General features: G+C 57.8%; 4 protein-coding genes across 9 annotated transcripts in view; 3 read left to right on the top strand and 1 right to left on the bottom strand.

Moving 5' to 3' along the window:
* Positions 1 to 375: 375 nt before the first annotated feature.
* The window catches only part of DCTN5 (dynactin subunit 5), a 66,826-nt gene continuing 43,004 nt past the window's right edge, over positions 376 to 24,197 (bottom strand). The window contains exons 2-8 of the mRNA XM_079320366.1: positions 4,804 to 4,865; positions 4,614 to 4,682; positions 4,178 to 4,296; positions 3,658 to 3,769; positions 2,946 to 3,048; positions 2,633 to 2,724; positions 376 to 727 (exon numbers count right to left, since the gene is read on the bottom strand). Coding sequence (XP_079176492.1) covers positions 707 to 727; positions 2,633 to 2,724; positions 2,946 to 3,048; positions 3,658 to 3,769; positions 4,178 to 4,296; positions 4,614 to 4,682; positions 4,804 to 4,851 — 564 coding nt within the window. The 5' untranslated portion in view covers positions 4,852 to 4,865 and the 3' untranslated portion in view covers positions 376 to 706. The remainder of the gene's footprint in view (positions 728 to 2,632; positions 2,725 to 2,945; positions 3,049 to 3,657; positions 3,770 to 4,177; positions 4,297 to 4,613; positions 4,683 to 4,803; positions 4,866 to 24,197) is intronic.
* PALB2 (partner and localizer of BRCA2) lies at positions 4,893 to 13,606 on the top strand. 5 transcript variants are annotated; one of them, XM_079320358.1, is made up of 14 exons: positions 4,893 to 4,992; positions 5,066 to 5,125; positions 5,212 to 5,269; positions 5,709 to 5,732; positions 5,840 to 7,729; positions 8,333 to 9,132; positions 9,376 to 9,459; positions 9,580 to 9,741; positions 10,127 to 10,212; positions 10,485 to 10,646; positions 10,799 to 10,915; positions 11,221 to 11,308; positions 12,325 to 12,473; positions 13,325 to 13,606. In XM_079320358.1, the coding sequence occupies exons 1-14, from the start codon at positions 4,942 to 4,944 to the stop codon at positions 13,554 to 13,556; spliced, it is 3,963 nt and encodes a 1,320-aa protein (XP_079176484.1). In that variant the 5' UTR covers positions 4,893 to 4,941; the 3' UTR covers positions 13,557 to 13,606. The 5 variants fall into 5 exon arrangements, with proteins under 5 accessions (XP_079176484.1, XP_079176482.1, XP_079176485.1 ...); XM_079320356.1 differs by having other exon boundaries at positions 5,212 to 5,299; XM_079320359.1 differs by lacking the exon at positions 5,709 to 5,732.
* Positions 14,588 to 17,319, top strand: NDUFAB1 (NADH:ubiquinone oxidoreductase subunit AB1). The gene is made up of 4 exons (XM_079320367.1): positions 14,588 to 14,872; positions 14,974 to 15,061; positions 16,347 to 16,453; positions 17,137 to 17,319. The coding sequence occupies exons 1-3, from the start codon at positions 14,627 to 14,629 to the stop codon at positions 16,436 to 16,438; spliced, it is 426 nt and encodes a 141-aa protein (XP_079176493.1). The 5' UTR covers positions 14,588 to 14,626; the 3' UTR covers positions 16,439 to 16,453; positions 17,137 to 17,319.
* The window catches only part of LOC306809149 (uncharacterized protein), an 8,708-nt gene continuing 1,917 nt past the window's right edge, over positions 17,407 to 24,197 (top strand). Inside the window, exons 1-9 of one of the 2 annotated variants that reach the window (XM_079320363.1) lie at positions 17,407 to 18,483; positions 19,438 to 19,557; positions 19,697 to 21,454; positions 21,568 to 21,680; positions 21,767 to 21,825; positions 21,959 to 22,116; positions 22,201 to 22,363; positions 22,438 to 22,629; positions 23,546 to 23,761. In XM_079320363.1, coding sequence (XP_079176489.1) covers positions 18,021 to 18,483; positions 19,438 to 19,557; positions 19,697 to 21,454; positions 21,568 to 21,680; positions 21,767 to 21,825; positions 21,959 to 22,116; positions 22,201 to 22,363; positions 22,438 to 22,629; positions 23,546 to 23,761 — 3,242 coding nt within the window. In that variant the 5' untranslated portion in view covers positions 17,407 to 18,020. The remainder of the gene's footprint in view (positions 18,484 to 19,437; positions 19,558 to 19,696; positions 21,455 to 21,567; positions 21,681 to 21,766; positions 21,826 to 21,958; positions 22,117 to 22,200; positions 22,364 to 22,437; positions 22,630 to 23,545; positions 23,762 to 24,197) is intronic. The other variant, XR_013776178.1, reaches the window with a different exon arrangement.

The raw sequence follows: 24,197 nt of genomic DNA, 5'->3' as shown, positions 1-24,197 counted from the left end.
TGGACAGTGCCAGGAGCCCTGCAGGTCACTACAGCCACGGTGCAGGTGTCATTCCCACCACAGAGCTGCATCACCTTGGGAGATTCTGCTCCCCAGAAAGCAGGCACGGTCCCCACACAGCCTGGTGACCTTCCCACACAGCCCTCACTCCTCACACCGAGCCAACAGCAGCACAGGCAGGGAGGGATGTGCTCCCAGAGACCCTGAACATCCTCAGCTCCAGGGATGTGCTCCCAGGGACCCTGAACATCCTCAAATCCAGGGATGTGCTCCCAGGGACCCTGAACATCCTCAGCTCCAGCAGCACACCCTGCCCATCCTGGTCAGCAATGCCGAGCAAAGCACACAGAGCATCCAATGAAGCAACACAGCAACTTAGGGGTAGAAGAGCTCAGTGTTTGTACAAGATTCCTGACAGAAGGCATTCCCCCCTCCCTGTGGGGATATGTTTCCCCAATCCTGCAGCTCCTCTGGCTACAGGCACAGCCTGTTGTGTCGTTCTACTGCACCACGCTGGATGGAAGGCTGCCTGCAGAGCTGGGGCTCCCCACGCTGCAGCCCACTGACACTCCATCTTCCCAGAACTGGCACAGGCGGAGAGGTGAGCCCAGGTCAGAGGGATGCTTCAGAGGCAGGAGGAGAAAGTGGCCAGTGTAAGGAATGTTAACAATGCTGGGTGTTAGGGATCTTCAGTGGTGGCTTGGTTTTAGGCCCTGCCAGAGGCCACCTTAACAGAGACAACAAAAGAGGTTTTAATTAAGGCAGAAGAGTCAGCTCAGACAGCTAGAAGGAAGAGCAGGCCAAGAAACATGTAATTGCAGTGACATATCCCTTCATGCACTATAGCTCTGCTCTCAGGTAGTAGTGGAAATCCATCACTTGGACTTTTCCAGCTGCCATCCCACTCCCTAACTCACATCCCTTCTCCCACTCCTCTCCTTGCTGCTGTGGCTGCTGATCAAGTGATCCCGGTGAAACACACAATGTGGTGTTGAAACTTTGAGGTGACAACACAGCAACACAGCACAGACACCCCACTCCTGCCAGACACAGCCAGAGACACCCTGGAGCAAAGCAGTGCTCTGAACTCCTGACTTGCAGGAAATCTCAAATTTCTTGCAGGGAATTCTCAAGAAGCCCCAAACCTGCCAAATCTGTGACAGAGGAGGCTTCTCCGGCCCCTCAGAGGCAGAAAGCAGCTGTTTCACACCACTACACTTCTTTAATGCACAGGACAGCCAGAATAGCCTGTAGCAGAACAAGGGACTGTGGCTCATGCCCAGGTACAGCAGAAACTTCACTCTAGTTTGAAGAGTCACGAGTCACTTGAACAACTGAAGAGGCTTTAATTTATGTAAAGTAAAAATACAAACCAGTCAGTGTTTTTACATGTGATGTACAGCAGCTACTACACATGTTAGTACTCATACAACTATTTACTATTAAAGTGTATCAGCATTTGCTATACAGATCAGCTGAGGCTCCAGGGCTGCTCATCCACAGCCACACACCTACCACACACCTAAACACATATCTTGACCCCAGCTGCTACACTACAACATGCAGGAGCCCCAGTTTAAAACCTAGAGCAGGACAATGCTAAGCTTTAATAGAGCAAAACCAGAGCAGGCAGACTGGTGTGCAGCCAGTTGTCTGTACTCAGGTACACAAGCATCAGGTGCTTCCAACTTTAAGAGCTGCTCTCAGTAAGAACTATTCCTGCTCTATTACATGTTCAAATGAAATCATCACTCTAAGAAGTCTGAGCGTCATTCTTAAGTTTCATAACTCAGAAAAGAACTGAAGAGTTTTCTGCAAATATAGACACTGGGTAATAAATTAGGACAGCTGCAGCACTCTCTCACTTTTAATTACCCACTTTCTGCTGCACTGAATTCTGTGAGTGACATGGCAATCCTCTTTTCAAAGACCTTTGGCTCTTTACAGTCTGTAATATTCAGGAAGTGGCACTGACCCCAAGAACACTAGCCCTGAGGGGTGAGAGCACAGGACTGAGGACAGTCTGCCTCGGGAGCTAAAAGCTAAGAAACATCCTGTCAGGCACAGAAAGACAGGTGTCAGTGCCAGCCAAAACTCCTACAGCCAACAGCAGGATGACGAACCCCTAGAGAGAATCCCAGGGAGAAAAGGAAGAGGCCATGCACCTCACTGTGCAGGCCCATGGGCAGTAAGTACTGTGCCAAAGGAAAGGCCTGGGTCTAAGGAACCCTGGTAGGTGCCCAGAATATACCCAGAACAGCTCCTAGCAAACTTAAGCCTGACTTTGGGTTAGGACAGAACTGAGCAGGCAGGCTGAGGCTGCAGAGCAAGTGTCAGCTCTGCCTTGTTGCCCAGCTGCTGCCCCAAGGCAGGTGTTTCAGCTTCCCCAGCTCCAGAACATTCAGTGGCACAGTTCAGACAATGTGGAATGGAGAACACTGGATGAGCACACAAAGTTTGGACAGGACACAGCAGCTTTCACGAGGGAGTGCTTGGCCAGCCCAGCAGTGCTGAGGCACATGCACACAAGTGCTCAGGAGAGCACAGGGCTCTGGCCTCAGTGCACAACACCCCTGTCCCCACCCCTAGAACACTCCTGTGTGCCTGAAACACGGGAAATGGGCTACTAGACCTGAGTGAGTGGCAAGAACTTCTGGTAATAGCTCTTGGTAACATCAATCATGAGTTCCTGGGTGCATTCCGGGAGCTCCCCAGAGAAGAGTCCTGGAAGAACAACAACAGTATGGACATCAGTCATATATACCATGCACTGAAACAGGCAGTTTTACAAGTTAAAACTGATACTTTTCAGTGCAGCAAGTGCTTGATACCTTTATTTTTAGATACTAAATGTTAATGGGCACTGTTCTTATAGAAATCCCACTTAAAATACAAATATCCATGTCATCTGCACTTTTGTGCAAGGGAAGATAGAGGGAGCATACCTGGGCAGCCCGAGAAGACAGTGAAAGGTGGAACTACAGTTTCAGGAGGGAGTACTGTGTTGTCTAAGATTTTGCAGCAGTCTTTCAAAACACATCTTCGTCCCTAAAACAGAGAACAGGAAAAGTTTATATTTACAATACTATAAACATGATGTTTTCTTATTATTACTGATATGTTACCTAAACTTCAAGAAGACTAACTGCTCAAAACATATCCTTTATAAGAGATCACAGGAATAAATCTTTACCCTGACTGAATGCTCCTCCCAACAGAATTAACTTTTCTTTTTGAGGAAAAATGTCTGCTTGCTTTCAACTAGCACAGGTACAACTGCACATTAACATGCCAAGGTGCAAACTGGCACCAAAAGCTTGAGTCAAGCAGTAATAGAAAGGCCTTCTCTACCTCAGCACAAGTAGCCTTGACTGTTTGGTCTTATTTACAGAGAAACTCAATTCCACTTGTACTCTGTGGCCAGGCTGCCTTCCCTGAGCAATCTCATTAGCCACAGGGACAGAACTGCTGGGATGGATTTTGCAGCCAGCATCAGCTGAACCTGCTGTCCTCAGAACAGTAAACCTGAAAGCTCAGCTTCCTGCAGAGAAGGGAGAGGAACAGGAAGGAACAGTGCAGAGAAGGTGTGCCTGCCTCTCAGCTGTTGTCACAAGACAGCACCCAGGAGCTGACAGAAAATACAGAAATGGCACTCACAATGACACAGTTCTTGCCTATGTGCACATAGGAGCCAATCTGGGCCGCGTTGACAACACAATCCTCTTCTATGAAGACATGGTCACCAATGTGCAGAGGGAAGAAAGCCACCCTGCAACAGGAGAGTGTTTGTTTCCAACAAACCAACTGACACAGCTAGACCCAAAATCACCCTGTGGAGTCTCCCATCCCCAGATGGATTAACAGACGTGGGTCTGGGAGACAGAACAGTTTCTGAGTTTCTCCCCTCTAAAGGACGGCCCAAATGAGAAGGAAGATGTTGTGAATAAACATACAGAAATTGAAACATGCTCTTCACTTTGCTATTCTAATCTATCCCTTTCCATCCAACAGTCTGATGGAAACACCAAACCTCAATGCACAGCTCAGCATCTGAGGAGAAAGCACATTTGAGAGATGTACTTCTGCAATTTGCTGCAAAACAGAGTCCTCGGAACACAGAGACTCAGTAAAGCTGACAGATTTTTTAGGTATCTCCCTAAAGAAAGGAGCCTCTTACCCTTTACTGAACTTCTTGAAGGGTGGCCTGATGACGCTGCGACTCTTGACCACGCAGTGCCGTCCCACCCGCACGTTGGCCAGGTCCCCGCGGATGATGCAGTCGTTCATAACTATCGTCTGCAGAAGGACAGACAGGCAAACCCGCTCCCTTTATTACATAGACTCATGCCACAGCCTGGTCATTCCACCAAGATTACTTTACGATTCTTTCAGTTAAAAGAAAATTGACAATAAAGCAAAACAACAGGAGGTTAAAACAACCAGCTGCGCTCCTGGTCATGCCAGTGAGCATTACAGAGCCAGGCTGGGCACAGAGCAGGATGGCTTCCATGGTTGTTCCGCGGATGGAAGCAGCACGGTCAGCGGTGCTGCGGAGAGAGCGCTGGGTACCGCGGGGTCCGGGCGGGACGCGGCGGCCGCCGCCCGGCGCTCACCTTGCCGTTGAGGACGATGTTCTGGCTGCCGCACAGCACGGACTGCCGGCTCACCTTGTTACCGGAGGCCTGCGGGGAGAACGGGCGGTCACGGCGGGTGTCACGGCGGGTGTCCCGGGCCCCGCCGCCCTCCGGCGAACCCGGCTGCGCCCCGCGGCCCCCCGACCCCCCTGGCCCCCGCTCCCCGCACCGTCTCGATGTACTCGGACTTGTTGTAGAGCATCTCGCTGAGCTCCATGGCCGCTCCGCCCGGCCGCGCCCGGCCCCGCTCCGCTTCCGCCGCGTCATCTCCGCCTCGCGGGCCCCGCGCCCGCCGGGCCCGGTTTCCATGGAGGCCCCGCCGGCGGCGGCGGCCCTGAGCGGCGCCGACAAGGAGAAGGTGTGGGGCGGGCCGGGGCCGGGGCCGGGACCGGGACCGGGACCGGTCCCATCCCCACGGGTGTCTCTTGCAGCTGCGGGAGAAGCTGGCTTTGCTGAGGCGGGAGTACAGCGAGACCGTCATCCGGCTGCGGGTGAGCGGGCCGGGCCGGGGGGCACCGGGGGGCACCGGGGCACCGTGAGCCGGTCCCAGCCCCGCCGCCGTCTTGTGTGTCCGCAGCGAGCGCGGCGAGCTGAGCGAGCCAGGAGCCACGGCCGGCGGGAGAGGAGCCCCCCAGGTGGGAGCCGCGGAGAACGGGAGCCCCCAGGTAGGAGAAGGTGGGAGTAGGATGTCCCAGGTAGGAGATGGTGAGACTGGGATGTCCTAGGTGGGAGAAGTGGGACTGGGATGTCCCAGGTGGGAGAAGTGGCACTGGGATGCCCCAGGTGGGAGAAGTGGCACTGGATGTCCCAGGTGAGAAATGGTGGGACTGGGATGTCCCAGGTGAGAAATGGTGGGACTGGGATGTCCCAGGCAGGAGCCACGGGCAGTGCCCCGGGACAGTGTGATGGTAGCACCCGGCGGTCACTGCTGTCCCTCAGTGACCCTGCTCACTGTCCTGCTGAGGAAGCTCCTGGCCCTGCTGACCCTCACTCCGGGCCCCACTGCCCCCACACAGCCCTTGCCCTGGGCTGAGCCATGGTCTGCAGTAACTTCTCTGCTTCCCCCCTCACCAGGTCTGCAGTGCTCCCGCTCTCACTGTAAGATCCCCATTTTTCCCTGCTAACAAAGCCTAATTTTACCATGTGATGTTTTTCTTGGACAGGACTTTAGGAGTACTTTATACTTGTGCAATTTTTTCCCCCAGGTTCCAGAGATAACACATATCCCAGTACTGACAGAGGTGGGACCTCTCAGTTACAGACTAAAACCTTCTCTGAGGCTGACACGGAGAAGACAACATCTGTCACAGTTAAGCATGTTCCAGAATTCTCCAGTGATGAGGTCAGCCCACAGGACAGCTCCCGGGCAGAAAGCTTTCCGGCCAGCCAGGAAAACATCAGGCCTGTCCTTGTGGAGAAAAAGCCCCAAACCTCCCCAGGCATGATGAAGCTGCGGAGACGAACGAAGGTTCTGGAATCAAAAGAAAGGGAACCAGTGCGTGATGTGCATCTGATCAGTGCTGGTGAAATGCTGAAAAATCAAATTGCCAGTGCAGAGGAGCTTCAGTCACCAGTGTTCAGGCGCAACAGCCTCTTGCTCACTGAGGAGCCTGCTCAAAGGGCACCTGGGGCACTGCTTGTGCAGGAAGAAGGAAATAATTCCACTCCTGATGCACCATCAGGGCTTGTACAGGATGTGTTTGAGGGCAGTGCCACCACACGAGAGCCTGAGCTATCCCCACATACACTGAAGGTCAGCGGGGACATCTGGCAGCCTGAGTCCTCAGGGGCTGTGGCCACACCTGATGGATGTGAGCCATGTTCACAGCAAGGACACTCTGTTTTACTTGACCCCAGAGGTGATGGTGGAAAAGAATCCCCCAGTATAATAAAGCAGTCAGAAGGTCAGAGTTTGTGTGAAGATCAGGGAGAATTACATGGGCTCCTGGATTTAATGTCAGAAAATGAAATACTGCTTGACATCAGAAATAACACCATAACCGAGGGGAGCAAAAACTGTGAAGGACATCAAAGTGACACTAGTACCTTAAATCCCTGTCCTGCAGATAATGCTGTGGACAATGCTGTACCTCAGCAGGCTGAGGTTCACTCAAGGCTCTCTCCCCCTGAGAAGGCAGCAGCTCCTGAGGGCACGCTGAGCTCCTGCACAGTGGTGGAGGGGCTGCTCTTCCCCGTCGAGTACTACGTCCGCACAACTCGCCGCATGTCCAGTTGCCAGAGGAAGGTGGATCTGGATGCTGTAATCCTCAGCCAGCTGGGCAGGAGCAAGAAAGGTCAGCGGAGTAAATGCAAACAGAAAGATGCAAACCCCAATCAGCCCTTGCAAGAGAGAACCGAGGGTGATTTGGAGCCTGGGGTTGTACCCTTCCCTTTTCTTGGGGCAGAAAATGATCAAGCAAACTCAAGTAGTTCTCAGAAATCTCTTCCTGCATCTGGCAGCAGCAGCAGCAGCAGCAGCACTTCTCTTAAATCCATTTCTCAGAAAAGCATTCCTAGCACAAGGCAGGAGCAGAGACTGTCCCAGAGGAAACAGAAGGGAAGAAGAAAGTCTGCCTGCAAAGCTTCCATGCATCCAGCATCACAAGAGCTTATAGAGAGTCAGGATCACACAATGGCCAATGGAAGCAGTGCTCTGCTGTCAAATAAGAACCAGAGTGAAAAGGAAAACTTTGATGCTAACCTTGAAAGGTCATCCTCAGATGAGAGGAGATTGTGTGGTGCTACAGCAGTGGGGTCTGCAGGGACAGGAGTGACTGGAGTTACTCAGCCAGAGGGTCCTGACCCTTCTCTGGATGGGAGCCAAGTGCCAGGCAAATTCCATAAGGCTCTGGTAGAGCAGATTGTAAACCCCCTCCACAGCAGCGATTCTCTGAGCCCAGGGAGTGACACTTCTGCCAGCCATGTGGGAGATGGGGAAGCCAACACTCCTGTGTGTCAGAGAGACAAACATCCAGTTCAGCGTGCTCGGGGGCAGCGAGGAGCCCGCGGGGCTGGGCAGCTGCCCGGGGTCAGTGTCCCTGTGCGCCGCTCCCTGCGCTGCTCTGCGAGACACGGGGCCCAGGCACGCTCTCCAGGTACTTCCTCACAGAAACTCCCCAAAATACCCATTCCCCAAGGCAGGGAACATCCCTGAGTGTGAGTGCAGGCCCTGCTGTTCACACCCTGCTTGTTTATGCAAGAAAATATGATAGGGGTTAACAATTCCATAAACTTCTGCAGGGGATGAACAGAGGAGGAGCAGGGCTGGGAATTTACTGAGCTGCCCTTGCTGTTGGAGTGAAGGTTGTGAACACTAGGGCTGGTTTGCCAGCAAACAGATATCCATCTGTTCCTCCAACTGAGTCTGCATGCTAATGGTTATTTTCTCCTTTCTGAGCGTCTGTGAGTATTGTGAATAGAGAAAGTGTTGGGAGAAAACCGATAAACCAAACTAACCAAACACTCAGGCATATCTGTCAGGCTTTGGTGGTGGTCTTCGAGCTGAAGGCTTGATACAGAGATACAGAGTAACTGCAGGGTGTAGTGTCTTTCCAGAAATGTGTCGCTTCCCTGTATTAAGATGAATTTGGTGTTTTGATTTATTTTGAAATCCAAGACACCCTTAATGAGAGATTCTGAATAGGCAAGTTGCTGGTTATTTTATGACGTGGTGTTCTGTCTTGTATTCTTGTCTTTAGATGGCAGCAGCAGAAGACACAGCTGTCCCAGGGGTTCACAGGGTCCTGCTGCCCTTGGGCTCCCTTCTTTGGACCCCGACACTCGTGGCTCCCTCTTCTCCTTTCGCAGCCTCCAGTGGCTGATCCCTCAGCTGGGCATCAGGGACTTCCACTTACCAAATGAGGAATTTGGAGTACTGAAACTGGAGAAATTGAAATCTTCACCTGTGAAAGACTTGGAGAATTTTGTGTCTGGGGATGGTGTGGTTCCAGAGGACACACCAGATGCACAAATGAATCCAAAAGATAAAGGTCTCAGAAGTAATTTGATTTTGCCTTCCAAAACTGGATTGCCTGAGCCCCCTTGTATGGGAAACCCAGCATCCAAGAAGGAGCTTTCCACCCATGAATTGCTGTTCACTCCCATGGGGACTGTCTTAGCTGAGACTCCCACTCACCCTGAGTCTCAGATTTCCTCATCTATTTTCCCCGCTGTGGGTGCAACTCCAGGTGTTTTACCTTCAGTGTGCAGTAAGGTCACAGTGAGTGACACACCTGTACCTGCTTCAGCCACGCCACCTTCCCCCAGAGGAGCAGCTGCCCTGGTCCTGGGGGATGTGGCACTCAGAGACCCTGCTGTGCCACTGCACCCTGACAGCTGTGCTGCAGGGGCTGCCCCAAACCAGGAGGAGCAAGGTACAACATTTCCTTCAGCAGCTGAAAGGGGTCCTGAGAAGAAATCTGATGAGACTGTGTCTTTGGAGAAGCATCAGCAGTCAGAAAACAAAGAGAAGGAGTCCTGCAGAGCTTCACCTGAGCAGGTAACAAGCTGGGATCTTTGTGAAGGGTATTAAGCCAGTGGTTTTGTGGGCAAATCCCCTTTTTCCAGAGTCTTTCTCACTTCAGGAAAAAGTTCTCTTTGCATGCTAGTCCTGCATTGATCATAGCAGTGGCACGCAGTATCTGCATGCGAATGACAGAGTGTGTGCAACAATTCTGCCTCATTCTTGCAGGTGCTGAATATCATTTCAAAGTTGAATTATCCTCATTCTTTGTCTCTGCAGAAAAAGGATGTAGCAGAGCAGTTGACTCCAGTGCTGCCGGATGGCCCCGGAGAAGAGAGCTTGCAGTTTGTGTCAGAGCTAAAGGTAGGACAGCAGCAGGCAATTGTTACTGTGGCAGCAGCAGCTCTGCAAGACCGAGCTGACCAAAAATGCAACAGGTAATGTTGTCTGTCAGAGGAAAAGCAGCGTGGTTTGTCTTGGCAGGATTCCTCGTGCTCAGGTGCTGTGGATGTGAGCACAGTGTGGTGGGCAGCAGCTGGCCACAGGGAGCTGCGAGTGGTCACTGCCTCCGAGAGCGCCGTGTCCCTCTGGCAGCCCCTGGCACCCGACTGCTGGGGCAAGGTCTACACCTGGCACCTGAGAGAGGTAAAACACAGCCCTCATTGCAGGAATTAAGGGCAGTTTTCTTGCCCCATGTGTTAGTTCCCAAGGGTCAAGGAGCTTGTAGCTTATGTGGTTGCGTGTTACTTGCTGGAATTTAATACCTCATGGACAGAATGGTGGCTGCACTTCATTTGTGCTTTTTCCCCATACAGTCCCTGGAGACATGTTCTGTCTCTTGCATCAACAAGGATTGTTTAATTAGGCAACCAGTCAGCAGAGAGTTCAGCTGCTCATTTAATTTGGCTTCTTGAGAGGGGTCTGAAAATCAATTCTGCTCCACGTTATTTTACTTGAAACACTCTACAAAATGAGAATAAAGTCAAAGGGACACTCTTGGTGACACTGAATTCTTATTTTGTTGTCCCAGATTCCTGTAATCCAGATTGTTCCTCTGCCAGACACCTGTAACCTTGTATGTGTAGCACTGGGAGAGCTGGAGATTGGAGAAATAAGGTTTTGTATTTGTTTCTTACTTTGCACCTTGAGTAGTTGCAGCTCAACTCCTTGTGAGAAGTGGTTGAAATTATCTTTTTACTAATGTGGCGCTTTTTCAGTTACTTTAACACTTGGAAAATCTGGAAGGAATTTCTAAAAATCAACTATAAAAACCTGTTTATTCAACTCAGAGCTGGCAGACTGACTGAATACAGGCTGATCTGTATATGCTACTGCATATTTGAGTGGGGCTTCCTCCTGTCATGGTGTGTACTTGTCTCTTGATTTAGGCTCTTGCTTTATTCTTCTGAGACTGACTCATTCGAGCACTCCCTAGTGAAAACTGGGAATATAAAAGCAGTTGTTGGACTGAAGGACCAGAGGCTGGTGAGCAGCAGCAGGACCATGCAGGAGCAGCAAGTGGAGATGGTTTCACTCTCAGAGACAGGGGGGTGAGTTTGGGGGTGCTGCATTGGGGTGGGCTCCATGTGGTGGGTGGGATAAAAGTGGAAAAACACTTTGCATATAGAGCAATGTCATGTTCCTCTTCCAGAACACACACTTTTTGTTTTACCTGCTCTTCTATGTGCTGGTCTCCCTTCAGGAGCAAGGACAAGCAGACTCTGATGCCCCCTGAAGAAACTGTTACAGCCTTTGCTGAAGTAGAAGGCATGAGAGAGGCCTTGGTGGGCACCACTGCAGGGAACAGTGTTGTTGTTTGGTGAGTGTTTCCTCTGCCACACACAGTTCAGGGGTTGGGGGCAGTTTCAGCAGCTGCAGGGTTGTACAAGGGTGCTGGCTGGCTGCAGACCCACTGTGAAATGGTGATTGTCTGAGAGCCTGCAGTGTGGCACCACACTCAGACAGCCAGGGAGTGAACTGCTGGAATTCCATTGCTTTTGTATCATCCTCAATACACCCTTCCTGGCCATTGACTTCGTTTGTGGAACCAAACCCATGTCCATCCTGTCCATCCTGTAACTGTGATTAGAAATGTGTCAGAATTTGTGTTTTCACCAACTGCAGGAATCTAAAAACAGGACAGCTGCTGAGGAAGATGCACATTGGTTATTCCTACCCAGCTTCCATCTGCCATCGAGCATATTCTGACTCTGTACGTACACAAAATTCACAGCTCATGTATGAGCTGCACTCACTGGGGTGGGGGTATAAAGGATTGAAGTTGCTACAGAGGGTTGAACTCAATCAGCTCTGTTTCAATACACTGCAAATAATTCAATGGTGAACAGGTTAAAAGGAGGAGTAAATAACCCACACTGGCTGCCTCAACTCCTGGCTTTCTGCAGGGTGCTAATAAAGGGGGATCAATGCATACTGGTGCATTCCAAAGGTGCAGCATGCTGTGTTTAGGAAGCATAACTGGTGTTGCCCAGGCCTGGTGCTTGGCAAGTCTCTTCCATGTCACACTGGATGCTGCCAGCATTAGAAACCTGCTGTGAATGGTTCCTTTGGACACACATGCCTGAGGGAATGAGCTGTGTAAAACCAACATTCATACTAATCAGCTTTCCCCACTTGCTTCTGCCTGTGCTGTGATTCCCGATGGATTTTTGTGGTTTATCAAGATTGTTTTCAGTGAGCATGTAACCTTTTGGGACAGGAATGTCTTGTCCAATAATGGTGCCTCGAGTCAGACTCTTTGGAGTCTTCCTGAGATTATCCATCCCAGGATATTTCATGCTGGTTTGTGGCTGTTCTGGGAACTACTGTTTTTAGTTATGCTGCTTTCCATGGAATCCTTATTACATTTTAAACTTGTAGGGATTAAAATGTGACCCAGAAATTTTACTTCCTTTGTTTTTGAAGTGTCACTTCATCCTATGGCAGATTTAGCTTTTTGAAACAGGAAGAGAAATTCATAAATCCCTAGGGTCACTGAGCTGTCACTTTGCTGTGTTGCATCAGCCCTTATCAGCCAGCAGCTGCTTTTGCTTTTATCTAATTTGATAAGGAATGTAAACCATTTCTGTTTTCTTCAGTAAAAATAATGCATCACTGTTCATGGGGCTGTGATTAGAGAGAGTGTAGCAGTTAATTTTTGGAAAATGATTTTGTTTTTTCTCCTCCTGCTGTTGTTTTTAGTGATGTATTTTCCCCCCTCTGTATCAGGGCCTTTTGTTTGTTGTTTTAAGCCATCCTCATGCCAAAGAGAGCGAGTCCTGTGGGAGCCCAGCATTCCGTGTGGTGGCCTTCAACCCGCGCACGGGCCGGAGCGCGGGGGTGATGTTCTGCTGCCTCCCCCCCGGCCCTGCAGGCAGGCGAGTCTGGGGCTGGGCTGGGCTGGGCTGGCTCCTCTGGGGCTTTGGGAGAGCCCTGGAGAGCAGGGCAGCCCTGGCAGGGATCCAGTCTTGGTGATAAGGGGCTGCATCCAGATCCGGCCGAGCCGCGTGTCCGGTGTGCGGGCTGGGGCTGGGGCTGCTTCCTGCCCGTTTCCCACACTGGGCTGTGTGCTGACCCTGAGCCCTGGCACCGTCACCACAGGAACACGGGGCTCTGCCTTTGTCCCATGCCCCAGGGACTGGGCTGTGTGTCCCTGGGCTGAGCCCCTGGCACTGCCTGCGGCTGCAGCAGTCCATGCTGCCAGGTTTGTGTGTGTGCAGCAGCTGGCTGCAGCCTCATGGCCTTTTCCTTCCCATGTCCTGTTTTGAGGCAGCAGCAGGGTCAGCCTTGCAGTGTCCTTACACAGGAAATGTGATGGATGTGTGGGAATAGTGGTGGACCAAGGTCTTGGTTACTGAACAGTCATGGAATCACGGAATGGTTTGGGTTGGAAGGGAGCTTAAAGGCCATCCAGTCCCACCCCCTGCTGCAGGCAGGGACACCTTCCATTAGACCAGGTCATTCTAGGCCCTGTCCAGCCTGGTCTTGATCACTTGCAGGGTGTGTTTTTTTAAGAGTACCAATTCTTTAAGAGTACACCTTTTTCAAGTGTGTTCTCAGTCTCCAGGAGGATTTTCTTGGCCTCCTCCCTTCCCAGCTCCATGGAGGAACAGTCCAGACTGTCAGCTGCCAGCAGTTGCTATTAATCATTAATTGAGCTAATTTGACAAACTCTGCTGTGGTGTTTTTGCACATCCCCTGCCGCCTGCTGACCCCCGTGTCCCCGCAGGTACCTGGAGGGTGACGTGTGGGACACGGCGGGAGCTGCCGTGCTGACGTCGGGCGCCGTGGCCGTGTGGGACCTGCTGCGGGGCCGCTGCACGGCCGTGCTGCCCGCCGGCCCCGCGGGGCGCTGGGCTCTGGCCCGCTGGGCCAGCGGCGGGGCCGGGCTGCTGGCCGGGCGCTGCAACGGGACCGTGCACCTGTACCGGTACCGGCGCCCCCAGCCCGGAGCCGCCTGACGGGGCTGGGGCCGCGTGTGTGCTGTGCATTAAACGTGCTGCCTGTGCAACCAGCCCGTGTCTGCTGTCACTGCTCTACAGGGGGATCCGTGGAAGGACCTGCGGGCCCTCGTGGGCACCGAGCTGTCCCTGACCAGCGGTCTGTCCTGGGGGACAAGGAGGACAGTGGTGTCCCAGGGGGCGTTTCCAGCAGGTCAGGGAGGAGATGCTTGCCCTCTGCTCAGCCCTGTGAGACACATCCAGAGTGCTGCATCCAGCCCTGGGCTCCTCATGACAGCAGGGACACAGCTAGAGCGAGGCCAGCAGAGGCTGTGACAATGATGGAGGGGCTGGGTCGTCTCCCTGATGGGAAAGGCTGAGCGAATTAGGGCTGCTCAGCCTCAAGAGGAGGCACTGCTGAGAGGGGCCTTACCAATGTGTATAAATATCTAAAGGGGTGCCAAGAAGATGGACTGGACTCTTCTTGGTGCTGCTGAGCAATAGGAGATGCCACAGGCATGGGAACTTCCACATGGACATGAGGCAGAACTTCTTTCCCGTGCAGTGACCGAGCCCTGCGACAGTGACCAGAGGGTCTAGAGTGTCCTGCAAGGAGGTGTTCGCAGCTGGGACTGCCGCTCCCAGCCCGGTCCAGCCGGGATTGTGGGATCTCGGCCCGGTTCAGCCCGGTCCAGCCAGGATCCCGGCCCAGGTCAGCACAGTCCAACCAGGACTGCCGCTTCCAGCTGGGTCCAGCCGTGACCGCCGCTCCCACCCGTGTCCGGCCCGGTCCAGCCGGCACCAACGCTCCCTGCCGGGTCCGGCCCGGTCCAGCCGGCACTGCCGTTCCCGGACGGGTCCGGCCCGGTCCAGCCGGCACTGCCGTTCCCGGACGGGTCCGGCCCGGTCCAGCCGGCACCAACGCTCCCTGCCGGGTCCGGCCCGGTCCAGCCGGCACTGCCGTTCCCGGCCGGGTTCGGCCCGGTCCAGCTGGCACCGCCGCTCCCGGCCCGTGGCGCTGCGGCCGCCGCCCGGCAGAGGGCGCTGCAGGCGCTGGCGCGGCCCGCGCGGCGCCCGCCGGGACAGCGACCATGGCGGCCCGTGTCCTCTCGTTCTGCGCCCGCCGCCTGCTGCCGCTGCCCGCCCGTCCCGCCGCGCTCCGCTCGCTCCACCGCCTGCCGCCCGCCCCGCCGGGCCGCCCCGCGCTGCTCCGCCTGCCGCGCCCGGCCCTGCCGCTCTGCCGCGGCTTCTCCGAGCTGCCGCCCCTGACCTTGGCCGACATCAAGGACCGGGTGCTCTACGTGCTCAAGCTCTACGATAAGATCGACCCCGCCAAGGTGAGCGGGGCCGGGGGGCAGGCGGGAGGGCCGCGGGCTCCGGTGTAACGGGAGCTGCAGTGCCGGTGCCCGTGTCCCGCTGACCGCCGTGTCCTCCGCAGCTCACAGCCGAGTCCCACTTCATGAAGGACCTGGGCCTGGACAGTCTGGACCAAGTGGAAATCATCATGGCCATGGAGGACGAGTTCGGTAACGGCGCCCGGGGCTGCCGGGGGCGGCCGGGCCGTGGGAGCGGCGGCAGCGCTGCCCTGGGGCGTGTGGGGCTGGGAGAAACGCGCAGAGAGCTGGGCAGAGCTCCCAGAGCCAGGGCAGACACCGCAGAGCCAGTCCTGAGAGCAGGGCACACCGCAGAGACCCAGTCCTGACAGCAGAGCAAACGACACAGAGCCAGGGCTAAGCTCCCAGAGCCAGCCTGAGAGCAGGGCAAACGCCACAGAGCCAGCCCTGAGAGCAGGGCAAACCCCACAGAGCCAGGGCAAACCCCACAGAGCCAGGGCAAAGCTCCCAGAGCCAGCCCTGAGAGCAGGGCAGAGCTCCCAGAGCCAGCCTGAGAGCAGGGCAAACGCCACAGAGACCCAGCCCTGAGAGCAGGGCAAACCCCACACAGCCAGGGCAAACGCCACAGAGCCAGCCCTGAGAGCAGGGCACACCTCAAAATGCTACCAGTGAGCTGATTGGGAATGCAGCCCTTTTCTCTGGAGCTCAGCCCCTTTGGAAGCAGGAATTCTCTCCCACCCTCCAAGAAGGGGGAAAGGGGAGCAGTGGGTGCTGAGCTTGGCATTGCAAATCAAAAATTCCAGACAGTCCAGGCTGGTTTTGCTCACCAGAATTTTTTTCATCCTTAATCCTACTAAAGAAAAAATACATTTTCTTCTTAATGGTTTGTATTCCAAATTTTTTTTTTTAATTCCTTTGGACTTCTTCATGCTTCCCTGTGAAGCTCATGAATTCTGGAGTAGGTGCCTAAATGTCACCTTGGGCCATAGATGTCCCTGGGGTTTGGTGCATGTTTCACTCTCAGAGCCTTTTCTGGCAGTGTGTCTGTAATCCCCAAGTGAGCTGTGAGTGTGGCCAGGAGCACTCAAAAAGCAAACACATTTCTGGGCTGTTCCTGACCAGTTCCACCAAGAGCCTTAGTGCCCTGCCCTGATCTTTGCTCCATGCAAGCACATGGCAGTACTCTCAGCCTGAGGGGCTTCAGGTGCTGCCTGCAGGTCCAAGAACATCCCCCTGCCACACACCAGTGTCTGGGGGCTCTGGGGAGCCACTGGTGACTTTAACAAGGCCCAAGGGGCACTGGCTCCTGCCGTGTCCCCTGGCTGGAAGCAGTGTCACTTTGGGCAGTGCAGTGATCCAGCATCAACTCTGGCTGACACAACAGCCCCTGCCTGCATGTCCCCTGAGCCAGCAGCCATCCCTCACCCTTGCTCCCATTCCCATGGGTTTGGGGCTAAGTGTGTGCCCTTTCTTGCAGGATTTGAAATTCCTGACGGAGATGCAGAGAAGCTGATGTGCCCACAGGAGATTGTAGATTACATTGCAGATAAGAAGGATGTTTATGAGTGAAGCAGTTCCTCAGAGGTGAGTTCAGAGGTGCTCTGGGGGTGCCTGGGCACACAGGGGGGTAGGGACAGGGCAGGGTGATGGGTGGCACAGGCAGGAGCTGGGGAGGGAGCTGGCAGCAGCTGTGGGTGCCAGTGGGGAGGGCAAGTGGGGTGTGTTTTCCTGAGGGTGGGGGGTGTTTTCCTGAGGCACCTGCAGCTGGAGAGAGAACGTGAGGCTCAACCTCTCCTCTCGTCCTGCCTGGCACATCCAGGCTCCTCCCCAGGGCAGTAGTGGGTGCCAAATTGGTCTCAGCTGTGGCCCCCATCTCCCTGTGCCCCTCAGCCCTGTCAGGGTGTGTGGGGGCACCTCAGCCCCTGCTGCTGCTGCCATTTCCTCTGCCACAGCTGCAGCCGGGAAGGAAACGGGCAGGAAAGGGTTATAGGAGCGGCCAGGGAGGGCTGCAGGGGAAATGAGGTGGCCTCGGGCCAGCCTGCAGCACTGATCCACATTCTTGCCTGTTCCTGTGTGGCTCCAGGCTTCCCCCCAGCTCCCTGGGGCAGAGGGGCTGTGTCCCTTCTCTGTCCTGGGCCAGGGTGAGAGCTGTGGCCTCTGGAGAGAACTGGGGGCACATTGTGTGCCTGTGCTCAGTGTGTCCTGACACACTTCTGTACCTTTGAGTCCTTGATGAAATGTTAAACATGTGGGTTTTGTTTTCCCAGGAGTTGTCCCACACCAGGACTGGGCTGGTGCCGGCAGGGATGGATGGATGGATGGGAGCGCACACGCTGTCCCACTGCGGCCTTCCCTGGGAAAGCTGCATGTGGATGTTGTATTTAAAGCTGTCTGAATGTGTTGTCCTTTAAAAACAAGAAAAAAAAAACAGGAATAAAGAGTTAAGACCATTCTGGTGGTGGCTGTTCTGTCTCACACAGTGGGTGGATCCTGGTGGTGGTGTTGGGGTGTGAAGGACACTCTGAGGACCCTGCCCCGAGATTTGGCTCTGCCCTGCACGCTTGTAACTGTTTGTTTCATCAGTGCTGGTAAAAACAAGTTCTGTGTGAAAGGCTTCTGCTTTCCAGATGGAAAATAAGGGGGGGAATGATTTTCCTGCTGCTGAACAGCAAATTCACATCACTGTTCCTGTACACCCGGTTCGTCTCAGTACGGGAGCCTTGCTTTTAACCCTCACGAGGCAGGAATGGGTTATTTCTGAGCACTGCACAGTCCTTACTCAGAGCCAAGAAACACTGACTTGTCACAGCCAGGCTGGGAGCCAAGGAAGTGTCACTGGATAACAGATCCTCTGGCAATGGGGGTGGTAAGGATGGAAAATAGAGCAGAGGCTGCAGTGCTGCACATGGTGCCTGTATTGTGGTGGGGTGTTCTCAGGAGCTGCACTTCACTGAGATCCTTGGCAGACCAGTGACCCTCTGCCTCCAGGGCCCAGGTGCTGCTCTTGTGGTGCCCTTGGAAACTTCTCCATGGCTCCACAGCCTGGCTGAGCTCTGAGACGTTTTCTGAGCAGCTGCACAGCAGAACTGGGGGTCACCCAGTGAGTTTGGCTGCTGTGTCTGTGGTGGTTTCCCCATGGCATGGACACGAGATGTCTGATGATGGGGAGTGGTCTCGGGGTTCTCTTGTTTGTGGTGACCCTGAGGGATGTGGTGAGGGACCTCAGCCAGAGCTGACATCGCTGTCCTGGGGTCACAGAGTGGGGACAGCCGGGGGCAGAGCACGTGTCCCGGGACGAACCGGTGGGAGGGGGACAGGCATGAGCTGCGAGTCCCCCGGGTCCCGGTGGCGGCGGGTCCGTGCCGAGAGGCCCGGGAGAGGTCTCGCTACCGAGTCCGGGTCCGCCCGGCCCGGAAGGAGGCAGCTCCGAGGCCGGTGCCGGTGCTGGTGCCGATGTCGTGGGGCGGGCCCGGGCCGGGGGCTGCGGTTCCCGGCGCCTCCGCCCCGCCGCAGCGGGGGCGGGCGGGGGTTTCCTGCCGCCGCCTGGCAGAGCCGCCCGCGCCGCGCCATGGAGCGGCCCCGGCTCCCGCTGCCCCGGCTGCTGGCTGCTGCAGGTGAGCGGGGCTCGGGGAGGGGGGCACGGCCGGGAAGGGTTCCCGGTCCCGCCGGTCCCCGGGCGGGGGATGCTGCGCTCGGGGGCGGCGGCGGCGGCAGGGCCGGTGCATCCCGGCGGCCCGGAGGTCTGCGGCGGCGGTGGGGCCGGTACCGGCACCGAGCGGGTCCGTGTTCCCCGTGGCGCTCGGGTTGGGGGCGGCGGCTGCTGCTCGGTGTCACTGGGACCTGCCCAGGGTGGGCCCGGTCGCGGGGAACCGGGGCGAGCGGGCAGCGGGGCGGGCACGCCGGCGGCGGCCGCGTGCGGTGCTGTGGCCGTTCAGTGTGGTGCCGTGGCCACTCCGTGTGATGCCGTGGCCATTCCATACCATGCTGTGGCCACTCCGTGCGGTGCCGTGGCCGTTCCCTGCCAAGCAGTACCACCAGCCCGGGCGACTCCGCGGCCCGAAGGCGGCGGGCGCTGCCCTCGCGGGATTCCCGGGGAGACGCTGGGGGGTCTGTCGGGCTGGTGGTGACCCCTGTTCAGTCCCAGCCCCACCCGGGCGGTGACCACCCTGCTGAACCATCCATTATCCCTGGAGAGGAGCCGCCACGGGCCCCGGCGGCCGTTCGGGCTGTTCTGGCGCTGGGGTCGTGCCTTGCCCGCCGCCCCACTGGTGCCGGTGTTGGCACGTGGAGACTGGGTCGGGTTCGGGCTGAACCGCGGGCTCCCAGCACGGGCAGAGTGCGCTGGTGGGGCAGAACTCGGCACCATTCTTTGGGGCCAGGGCAGATGGTTCCCAGCTGGGTTTGGGTTGTTATGGAGCATCACCTTCAGCAGAGCCACCCACGGTTAATTAACAGAGGGAGAAAGAGACCCCGACCCTCAGCGGTGGCTCCGGGCGTGGGTGCCTGGTGCTGGTGAGGGTGCTCGATGCCCAGCGCTGGTGCTCGCTGCTCCTTTCCCTCTCTCCCAGTGCTCGTGGAATGCTGCGCGCGGCTTTTCCCCGCTCTGGGCAGCGGAACCAGCTCCGCTCTGAGCGCTGCCGATCCCTGCGCCCACCTGGGCACCGCTACGGGGGAGCGCTGCCAGACAGGTACTGAGACTGCCCTCCTGCTGCCCTTTGTGGCACCGTGTGCCAGCCACGCGTGTCGTGGCTCGCTGGGGCCCAGGCGGCTGCGGTGGGTGCCGGCCGCGGGTCGGAGCTGCTCAGTGCCCGCCCCCTCTGCCCGCAGATCGCCCGGGGCGAGGAGCCGGCACAGGGCAGGCGCCCACCCCAGAGGCCGTGGGGCAACTGTGGACCGAGGCTGAAGTGCTGCCCTTCCCTGGGACCCTCGCCGGGACAGCCCAGCTCTCCAGCCCGCAGGACAGCCCCGGAGGCCCCGGGCAGGGCAGGGAGGGGACAGGGCCGGCAGTGCGGGATGGAACAAGCACCGAGCCCCTGGGACCCCTGGGCTCTGCAGTCACCACTGGACAGGCGGCCGCAGGCAGGGAGCTGCCATCCCCTGCCAGTCTGGGGGTCACCAGTGCAGGGGCCCCAGCCCCTGCGGAGGCAGGGACAGACCCTGCAGCCATGCACCCCCTGGGCACTGACCCTGTTGGACATGTGGCAGTAGAAGGTGTCACCAAGGTGCAGGGGACACTTTCACATGCATCACACTCTGTGACAGTGCCAGGTTCTGCCAGGGGACAGTGGAGGTCCAGCAGCACCCTGCAGGGATGGGGGGCCACAGGGACAGCCCTGGTGCCGAGTCAGAATGACTCTCACCAGCTCGGTGACAGCAGCCCAGGGACCCGCCCGAGCACCTTGCTGGCCACTGGCAGCTCAGCACCAGGGACAACAGGGATATCCCCTTCTGCTGGGGGGCTGCAGAGGCTGCTGACCCCCAAAGGGACACTGCAGGGGACACACTGGGGGCTGCCAGGGCTGTCAGAAGGACAGGGCTTTGCTTCCCGCCCACAGGAGGGTCCCCGCTCTGCCCCTCACCCCTCTGCACTGTCCCTTGGGGGTGGTGGGGGCCCTTTGGCCAGCACAGCCTTGCCAGCTGTAGGTACAGGCCCAGCCTTGCTGCCTACCTCACGCAGGGACTCTGGTCTGCTTGTCCCCACCACCATGGCCAGCACTCCAGGGGTGGCATCTCCTGGCCAGGGAGGAGCCCTGGACCTGACTACAGGGGTCTTGGGCCCACCTGACAGGAGTCGTCCCCCTGAGCATAGTCACATCCCCCTGAGCCCGTCAGCCATACCAGGGCAGCCCCCTGGTCCCCTGGCCCCTGGCAGCACCACTGTGGCACAGGGTGGGGTGACACATGCCAGTCCTAGATCCTCCCCCATTCCCCTGTCCCCACAGCCTGCCCCAGCCAGTGGCTCTGCAGAGACCCTGCTGTCCACCCCACTGCCTTCCCCAGGGACCAGCTGGGGGGTTCTGGGACTCGGCCCCACTGTGGGCACCCCCCTGGGAGACCTCTCCCCAGAGCTGCCCCATTCCAGCTCAAGGGTGGGTCCTGCTGAGAGCCCTCCACCGCTGGGCGGGACCCAGGTGGGAGTGGGCAGCCTGGCATCCCCCTCAGCGCCTGGGCCTTCCCAGCAGCCAGCTTTGCCCCAGCCTGCATCTTCCCAGGGACCGACCACTGCTCTTGGTGAAACCACCACCAGTGTCACTGCCACCACCATCACAACTGCCACCAGCCCAGAAAGGCTCGGTGACATGGGGACAGTCACAGCAGAGCCTCGTGCTGCTGTACAGCAAAGCGATGTGGTGGGGCTGACATGGGGGTCCCCAGCTCATGTGCCCACTGTGATGCCTGGGGTCCCCCAGCAGCCCACAGATTCCCAGGGTGGGGGCCCTGGGGCTCCCCCAGCTGCTGTGGACACAGACCTGGTCCAGCCATCGAACAGCCCCAGAGGGAGGACAGGCATTGATGCTCCCCTGGCTGGGGTGGGCAGGGCCCCCCAGGTGTTCATCGTGGAGGATCAGCCCCCACTCCTGAGAGGTGAGTCTGATGTTTCAGGATCCTCTGCTGGGACACGGCAGGAGGGGGAGACGCCCTGGGTGGTGGACCCTGGAGTGGAGTCACGACCTGCTGGTCCCCAACTTCTCCTGCAGCATCCCTTCTGCGCATCCCCTGTGAGTTGGTTCTGGACATGGGGTTCGTCCCGGCCCTGCAGGATCCCGGCTCCGCGGAGCGCCAGGAGCTGCTGCACAGCTTCAACCAGACAGTGAGTGTGGGCCGGCCCGGGGGCTGCGTTCGGCTCCGGGGGCTGCGGGCCGGGCCGTGGCGCTCAGCTCCCACCACCCTGTGCAGGTCACTCCCCTGTTCGCGGCTCTGCCCGGGTTCCTGCGGCTGGAGGTGACAGAGGTCAGGTGGGTGGTGGCACCGTCCCGCGGCGTGTGGCGCTCCCCGGCTCGGGGCCCGGGGACTGTCACACGCTGCCGGGCCCCGCGGCAGTGCCGGGTGCGGTGCTGGGCCGGGTCCCAGCGCTGTGTGTCCCCGCAGGGAGGGCAGCGTGGTGCTGCGCTACGATGCGCTGTTCGCGGCGGAGCAGCTGCCGGGGCCGGGGCTGGACGAGCTCCTGGAGAGCGCGCTGGGCTCTGCCCGTGCCCAGCCGGGGCTGGCGGTGGGCACAGCGCCCGTGCTGCGCCACGGGGCTCTGGGTGAGTGCGGGGCTGGGGGCTGCTGGCAGGGTGGGTGACACGCTGGGCACGGAGGGGTGACACTGCTGCACCCCGGCCCTGCAGCGCGGCCGCTGGACCCCTGTGCTCTGCTCTTCGCTTGCCCGTCCGGTTTCGCCTGCGTGTCCCGGGCGGACGGGAACGTGAGCTGCACCTCCCTCTGCCACCGTGACTACTGCAAGAACCACGGCATCTGCTCCCACGCCCGGGACCACCAGCCCCGCTGCCAGTGAGTGCGCTGGGGACAGCCCGGGGTGGCGGGCAGGGCGTGTCCCCCTGGCGCTGATGGACCCCTCGGTGCAGGTGCCCCGTGGGCAGCGATTTCTGGTTCGTGGGGCTGCGCTGTGACTACCGGGTGACACAGCAGGGCCTGCTGGGCATGGCGGCCGGGGTCCTGCTCAGCATCCTCCTCCTGGGCGCCGTCCTCGCCGCCGTCGCCGTCCGCCGCTTCAAGGCGCTGCTGCTGGAGGCCAGGGCGGACCAGACCCGCAGCAGGTGGGAGCCTGGGCTGGGGTCTGTGGGCTCCGGGAGGGACGGGGTCCTGCTCCTCCTGGGGGCCAGGGGGAGCCGTGGTGGGGTCCTGGACTGGGGCTGAGCTCTGCCGAGGAAAACAGCGTTGGTGGCCGATAGCGGAGATGCTGGGGTGGGACAGCACCTGTGGGGATCTCCTGGAGGAGAGGCAGTGCCCCTCGGCCGGGCAGGGGGTCCGGGTGGTGCCGGGGGATGCTCCCAGCTACTGAGAGTGGTGCTGGGGGCTGTATGGGGCCGGGCACTGCAGGGCTGTGCAGCTGTGGACAGATGTGTGAGGTGTGCTGATGAGCTCCGACTCCGCGGTCCCTGGGACCCCTCCGTGCTGCCCGTGGCACAGGGGCCGCCTGCCCCAGCGGGTCCTGCCCGTGCTGGGGGGGCAGCGAGGCTCCGGCACCGCCCCGACAGAGCTCATTTGGGAACGGCTCTGCTGTCCTGGCCCCGCTGCCCCATTCTGTAATGTGCCGTGGGGATTGTTCCCGAGGAAACCGCTGGAACAGCTGCAACCACCGCGGGGCTGCAGCCAGAGGCTGAGCAGTGTCACGGGCTCTGTCCCCACCCTGAGTGTGCGGCTGGGCCTTTTCCTGGCCACAGGAAATTTGGGCAGAAATCTGCAATCTGTGTTGTCAAGCGGTCACTGGCGTTGTGGGCTCACGTGGTTGTGTGTGTGCAGTCTGTGTACACATGTGTGTGTGTATGTGCCTGCTCTGTGTGTACATGTGTGTCTGTGTGTCTGTACCTGTGTGCCTGTACCTGTGTGTGTGTGTCTGTGTACCTGTGTGTCCGTACCTGTATGTCTACACCTGTGTGTACCTGTGTGTGTGTGTACCTGTGTGTACCTGTGTGTGTGCACACGTGAGCCCGTGCCCATCCTGTCCTGCAGCTATCGCCGTTTCTGCCGCCTGGATGATGTCTCTGCCCAGTACTGGTCCCGCTCGGGGCTGCCCTCGGCCAGCTCGCTGGACAACCCGGCCTTCAGCAACTCGGAGGAGCTGCTGCACCTCCAGGTGCTGGACAGCGGCTGCTGCGGCTGCCGGGGGGACTCGGGCAGTGCCAAGCGGGGCACGGCGCCCTGTGCCCACCCGCACTGCCAGCCCAGGTAGGGACCCTCTTCCAGCACAGCCTGGCCTGGGGGGTGCTCGGGGGCTGTGGTGACTCTGGGCAGGGAGTGGCACACAGAGCCCTGGAACCGTGTTTGCAGCCCTGCCCAGCCAGTGGCTGCTCTGACATCCCTCAGCCCTTGGAAAAGCATCTGGTTTATTTTATTTTCTCCCATGGGAGGAGCTGTGTGTGCTGGGACTGCTCTAAGACAGGAGAGTTCACATCTACAGGAAAGGGTGGCTCTGTGTGCTCATGGGAAAGTCAGATCAGCTTCCAGGGGTGTCCACGGAAAAAGAGCCCTGGAAGTTTCCAGCTCTGTTGGCAAAGTAAAGAACAGGCAGGAACACTCTCAGGCGTGGGCCCAGGGGGATCAGGAGCAAAGTCACAGTTCCAGGTGCTCCCTCAGCTCCAGGACCGGAGCTTGGCACTGCCCC

The sequence above is a fragment of the Erithacus rubecula genome, assembly GCF_903797595.1.
Source record: "Erithacus rubecula genome assembly, chromosome: 17".
Classification (NCBI taxonomy): Eukaryota; Metazoa; Chordata; class Aves; order Passeriformes; family Muscicapidae; genus Erithacus; species Erithacus rubecula.
The sequence above is the reverse complement of the archived record's forward strand: the minus strand, read 5'-3'. Positions and strand labels throughout refer to the sequence as shown.